We start from the raw sequence: 6,606 nt of genomic DNA, 5'->3' as shown, positions 1-6,606 counted from the left end.
GTTAGATGCTCCTCACCTTTCCAGACTAGGAATGCGCTTTACGAACGCAGTATATTAACATGGCTTGTATACCAACTCCTAATAACTAGTGGGGACAATTTTGTAAAGTTGTTCACAAGTTACAAATGACTTTCAAACAACTCGTGACCTGTTCTTGGGTGCCAATTATATTAATTCCAATCAACTGAAGTCGAAGTAAGCTCTTTGTAGGTTATAGTTCTTGATAACAGTCTGAATTTTGAAGTTTATAGCTTTTGGGTTATACAGGAAATTTATGCTCACTATACATGTAAAAGAAGGGAGTACCAGTATTTGATCTCGCTTAAGTTCCCCAGTCCTGTGTAAAGCAGTGCTCAATGAAAACAAATTTGGTTAGCACGGGCCACTTTCCATGATTTTATGATGGTAATATTGGGCCCAAAGAACAAACTAAGAAAGGGATTTATAAAAAACGGCCCAGATGACTAAGAACACTACCCTCTCTTCTGTATTTTGTTGATAAGGTTATAAAAGCTTAAATCATTTCTCCATGTTTGCACAGATCAAATAAATTTGCTGTAAGCACAGATAATCTTTCTTATAATCTTAAATATCTAACACCGCATAATGTAATAATATCAAAATAATTTACAGCTTAATTTCTTAATGTGTGATTTCAAACTAACTACTAGTATTGCAGATAAAATCGACTTGACTGACTCTATAAAAATATAATAAGATGAAATATAAACAAGAAAAAATACCAATGATAAATTCTCTGGTTCCACATTCAAAATAACCTCTTAACACTAATAAAATATTCAAGATAAAATTTGATTCATTAAAATTGACTGCTTCCACTACCAAGTATTTCCTTGCCATAATACTCTATGAACTGATAACTAAAAAGGAAAAATAAGTACAATCTTAAGATTTAGTTGTGTTTGGATACAACTTGAGAAATAAAGCTAAAGTTGTAGTACATGCGCTTTTGATTGATTGACAATCTAGTGGATTTGATTGCAACTCTTTCTGAGATGTGGATCCGGCCTTGGCCCATATTTAAGCAATTTAAAATGAATTTTGCATGCACATTGGCATTACTTTATGAATATGTGTCCCCAAAATGAGAGTAATAATGAGTTTTATGAGTGAAGTCTTGAAATATCTCTTTACATACATACAGGGATCTGCATGGATTATTTACAGGGCTGAATGTGATACAAAACCCTGTGGACAGATTTCTCCAAGACAAATAAACAAGTTTATTTTTGTCATTGTTACATCCATAATCATCACAAACAAATATTTTTAGAGTCAACAAATGAAATAAGAATCGCCATCCACTGACTTCTAATCCACTAATTTCTGTTTTAAGTTGACTTTACTTGATTTGGGATATCTACTATATGTTCTACATAGTGCTACAGGAGCTGGAGTCACATAGCCCCCTATTTGTGAAACATAGACATTTTAATGGCAAGTAAGTATATGTACATGTATATTTTCACATAAAAAAACAACACATTTTCTTCATTTACTAAGAAACTCATTCTAGGTACATGTACCGGTAGTTGCTTCCTTATGTCGGACGGCAGAGTACATATAGTCCTAGGCCAACTCTGATCTCTTGTAAGTAATACATTAATTAATATAAGAGCAAATACAAAGTATAACAGGCCCTCTGCACAAAATCTAAGGTTTGAGAATTAAATGAGACAATGCATACTAAAAATATGATTTTTATGATTTTTTATGAAACAATTCATTTCCATGAGCCGAGTTGAAAAAAAATGGTTTTGAGATCTGGAAGACAAATAGGAATCAGGATACATGCTTTTGTTCATTCAGATTCTGCTAAAGAGTGTCCCAGCAAAATCATCGACAATAATAACAATGGCCAAATTCTGACTCCTTTATTCTATGCACTTTGTCCACAAAAACAAAGGAAACTTCAGCACACTCATTCCACTTGAAGCCTTCTACCAAACAGTTTAGTGCAATGTCAGTGTCATGTTTCAAAATACCTGTTTCACAGCATTTCAAGTTTTTGTTCTAAATCATGACATCTTAAAATTTGCATGAACACATCTGTTTTTAGCAACATTGTAAAAGCATTTCTAATTTTTTTTTTTTTGGGGGGGGGAAGTGTCACTTTAACTTAATGGAAGACAAAATTCACGTTTGTAGGGTCCAAAAATACAACTGTACTTCAATCCTCGTTCAGGGTGGCTTTAATACAGAAGGTGATTTTCACTGATCATGTACATGGTCAATCACATATCCCCATGAATGATACACAACTTCCTATTTGTTGACCACTTTTGAGGGGGGAGGGGTGAAATTTCAATTGATTAATAATCACGCAGCAGTATCCAATGATCTCCATGACCATTTATCTGTGTTTACATTGAAATAGCATTTAATTCAGAGAAATTGCCTAATGTTGGTACATTCCTGGAGGAACCATCTTTGATTTGCATGTTGATGAATTTAATCTTCCAGTTATTATCAGCTGCGGGATCTTTGACGAGTCCAATGTTTTGCTCAAAGAGTCCCATACACGTTCCTGCCTTGTGGATGGTGCCACACACTGCAATCATAACGAGTCCATGTGGCTCACTGCATCCTCGAGTACCCTCTGCAGTCAGGTTTGGATTGAAAACCAATCCTTCATCCTTCACCAAGCATCCTAATCTCTGGGAAACCAAAGCAGAGCCGTCATATGCATCCAAGCGACGGTCGGTTCCCCGAAGGACATAAAGTTTCAGGTTTGCGTCATCCAGGAAGTGACTTGGTCCCCATTCATTGTTGCTTTCTTTAGTGTGCTGGGGATGAAGCTGGTTGAGTTGTGTGAAAAACCAAGAAGAGAATTGTACAGCTAGATCCTGACACCATGATGTATCTGCTGGAGTACTGTGTGCTGACGAGTCCCTGGATGAACTCTCTTGTGAAAGACGAAACGTATCTTGGGATGAGTCAGACAGCTCTTGAGATGAAATAGGGCTTTCATCCGTTTCATATTCATCCTTTATGCCACTCTGAGAAATACATTGGATAAGAAAACATAGTCAGAAATGAGAACACCAAGTTATTCTGTAGATAATATGAATACCAGTATTTAAAATGTCTTTTCAAACTGATCCTGTCTCCAATTTCAAATTTTATACTCCACTTTTAAACAATAGGATAATCAAACATGTTTATGACAATAGATGATTGGATGCCTTACTGATCAACTTTTATTTTTCATATTGGCAGTATGCATAGCATCACTAAGAGACTGATTGCTGCATCTTATTATTTTTTTTAAATTTATGTACCTTAAATTTGTTGCTATTGATATGATTTTTGGTCTTAACACACACAAAAAAAATTACGAGGCCACACAACATGTGGTCTTTTTGTCACAATCACGTTAAACAACAGGTGATATCAGAACTTCATACTCAAGTGGGACTTGGGTAGAAACAAAATCAAAATATGCTTATCGAAATTTCATAGTTTCATTTCTTTACAAAAAATTGCTAGATAATAATTCTTGTTTGATTATTAAAAAAGAAATCATAACTTTACCACAATATTTTTTTATTCCCATTTCATAATCATTTCTTAGGGTTGGACTTACATGTATCTATACACAGACAAAATATGATAACACCTGTCAATCTATCCTCACCAAATCATCAGAAGTCTGCCAACACATGAGAACTTTCTGAATAAGCTTGTGTTTGTCTGCACCAGGTGATACAGGAACATGGAGGTCAGCAAGATAACTGAAGATAACATCTCGCTTCACCAGTTTGCGTCGGAGAAGTTGTTCTGCACTGTCACTATACATAGCGATTGCCTTTGTAGCTTCTATCATTGTCATAGAAATTGTGATAAGAAAATGACAATTTGTTAAATTCCATAAAAATTCTCATTCAGTATTCCTTTTGTTACAGCATCAGCAATTAACATTCTAAACTCCTTCAATTCCAACTTGTTTGATGTGAAGGTTTAAGAGTTTAACATACAGTAGAATTGATTATGTAATGCACATGTAAAGAGATCTAGGCAGATAAGGATGCCGAAAGCAATTTCATATTTTCATCATTTCATATTTATTTCAAGTGAAGCGAAATTTGCAATGGTCAAATGACCATAACAAATTATATCGTATGAAACTATATTTTTAAAATCTAAGTGGGCACTGCTCTAGACAGCTGGCAACCATCTGTTTCGAGAAGTTTTTTAACATTTTTTCCTCCTCATACACAAATGGCTCGCTATCGTGCAGCCACCATTAGGGATTAACATTGCAAAATCCCTACCACGGGGCTCATCGATTTATGATATATGAAAAAAACTGTACCAAAATAAAGATTATTATTCCGTTTTGACCTGAAATGCACCATAACAGGGAAAAATAAAATTAAAAGGTGAAAAATAAAATTAAAAGGGGAAAAAACAGTGACTTACATCGGCTGTTGCACAACTTCACTTCCCTATTTTATCCGAACTTAATACATAAACATATGGCCATTGAGTCCCTGTACCAATCAAGCTAGAAATTTAGTTGGAGCCAACGGAGTTCAGCGGAACAACCAACATAACAGAGACCGTCACCAAAGCTTTTGGTCTAGCACTGCTCATGATATTGTCGCCCTCTTTACGTGTCTAGTATCTTTAGCTATGATAACAAAGACAGCAAGATGGCGACAATATAAGTAAACGCTCCTCTATTTTGAATATTTTCATGTATTTAAGACTGACAATTTTTGGCCAACAATTGCCAACAAATATTGTCTCCTTCGTGTGGGCCTATGCTTTGCCGTACCAGGCTTCATGGGGAGTAAGCCTACGTATAGTAGAAATAATTTTACTCCCCAGAAGCCTCCAGGCTAAGCCAGGCCACTTGTTCACTGCAACCATCTTGCCTGTGGAGAATCTACAGGTAGTCCTGACTATGGTATGCCAATGCTGTATTGAGCACACACTTTAAAAAATCATTAAAATATCACTTTTGTGACCAAAGTTATTAATTTCCATACAGTTGCAACTCAGTTTTCATTAGTAACTTAGAATAATTTTTGTATTGACCAAAGCGCTCAAAAACTTGAATTTGGGGCATATTTTTGTGTACGCCCTCTATTGGTGGAAGAAAATATGGCAAGAAAATTTTCATTTTTCAAGCTCTAAATCTAATAAAGAAAAAATAATTTAAAGAATCAAATTTACTTAAGAGCCAAGTTATATCATAACTTTGTTCATTAAATGAGTGAGCCAAGCTAGACCTGGGCAATCAGGGTACTAATGGATAATTCGTTTTTCCTTTCTAATCATCGAAGAGCAAAAACGGAAATCCGGCAAGCTATGGATGTCGATCTGTATTCATGGTTTGTTCATTTATCTATTCGAAAGGCTATTTTTGGTTTGGTCGCTTCCCTTGCAAACAGCATTTTGAAAGTAATTTAGCCCTTTATGTCATGTCTTGCCCTGAAAATTTTAGTCTCATTACGCCTCTGACCTCTGCCCAAACTAAAAGAATAATAAAATCAAAATAAAATCTATCAAAAAAAAAGTCCCTCACAAGAGAAGAAAACAGCCACAATCATGAATACAGATCGACACCCATAGCTTGCCAGTATACATGCTAGAACGGTGGTTTATTTTTAATTCTATCAAGATAATTATGAAATATGGTTCATTTTGCTGACATAGATGGCGCTCTTTAATATTGATGAACGAAGAGCAAATAAAAAATCAGAGAGCCGACGGCTATTTCGATGTTCGCTGTGCGATTGTCCGAATACAGAATCATGGAGAGAAAAGTGTGTTCTGATTTTGTTTTTGATACATAAAAACACAAATATGGAATGGGAAATCTGAAAAAGCCCAAAGCTCAAAGAAAAAAGTATTAAAAATTTCTGTCTTTCTGATTTCAAATTCAATATTCTGTTTTTGATCTACAAAAACAAAATCAAAGCACGTTTTTTCTCACTGTGATTTCGTTTTTGTGTTTTCAAAGACCGAATCACGGGGCTGATTTCCGTTTTTGCTCTTCGATGATTAACTTAGCTTAGAAAGGAAAAACGAATGAGGGCCTATCCATTATTACCCTGATTCTGGGGCCCCCGGGAAAACATCACACAGACTTGAGCACATGGGACCGATAGAAAAGAGGCAAGGTGAAAAAATACTTACCTCTCCTGTTTTGAACAACCACAAGTCTGTTTGTTACAGTATTTGCAAGCTGAAAAATGTCTTCCTCTGGAATCTTGCCTAAGAGTTTCCGTACCCCGTTCTTTTCTCTTTCAGATAGCATTTTCAATATTTGATTACGTCGTCTGTAACCGAGTCTGCTGTGCTTGTCGCTGCAAGAAGTCTAATTATGCGGCGCGCGCGGCAGGCAGGGGATTCCCACTTTTAGGGGAGAGATCAGTGGGGATTCCCCATTCCAAAAATATCATCCCGTGGCGGCGCTGATGCTGCTCTTTCTCATTTTTTTTAACGACAAATACAACGAGTTTGATTTTTTCTTATTCGACCGGGGTACCGTGCGTACTATAAGCAGCATTAGCGCCCAATTTTTTCTTAAACCCAGTCGGGCAAATTAACTTGAGTGGGGTCCATTGCCTGAGC

At 36.0% G+C, this 6,606-nt stretch overlaps 1 protein-coding gene across 2 annotated transcripts; it reads right to left on the bottom strand.

Annotated features, from left to right (window-relative positions):
- Positions 1–2,120: 2,120 nt before the first annotated feature.
- LOC121416129 (uncharacterized protein C3orf38-like) lies at positions 2,121–6,366 on the bottom strand. 2 transcript variants are annotated; one of them, XM_041609597.1, is made up of 3 exons: positions 6,169–6,366; positions 3,659–3,840; positions 2,121–3,020 (listed from the first exon to the last, which is right to left on the bottom strand). In XM_041609597.1, the coding sequence occupies exons 1-3, from the start codon at positions 6,287–6,289 to the stop codon at positions 2,385–2,387; spliced, it is 939 nt and encodes a 312-aa protein (XP_041465531.1). In that variant the 5' UTR covers positions 6,290–6,366; the 3' UTR covers positions 2,121–2,384. The 2 variants fall into 2 exon arrangements, with proteins under 2 accessions (XP_041465531.1, XP_041465532.1); XM_041609598.1 differs by having other exon boundaries at positions 2,121–3,008.
- Positions 6,367–6,606: the final 240 nt, after the last annotated feature.

Source organism: Lytechinus variegatus, chromosome 5 (genome assembly GCF_018143015.1).
Source record: "Lytechinus variegatus isolate NC3 chromosome 5, Lvar_3.0, whole genome shotgun sequence".
NCBI classification, from domain to species: Eukaryota; Metazoa; Echinodermata; class Echinoidea; order Temnopleuroida; family Toxopneustidae; genus Lytechinus; species Lytechinus variegatus.
The sequence above is the reverse complement of the archived record's forward strand: the minus strand, read 5'-3'. Positions and strand labels throughout refer to the sequence as shown.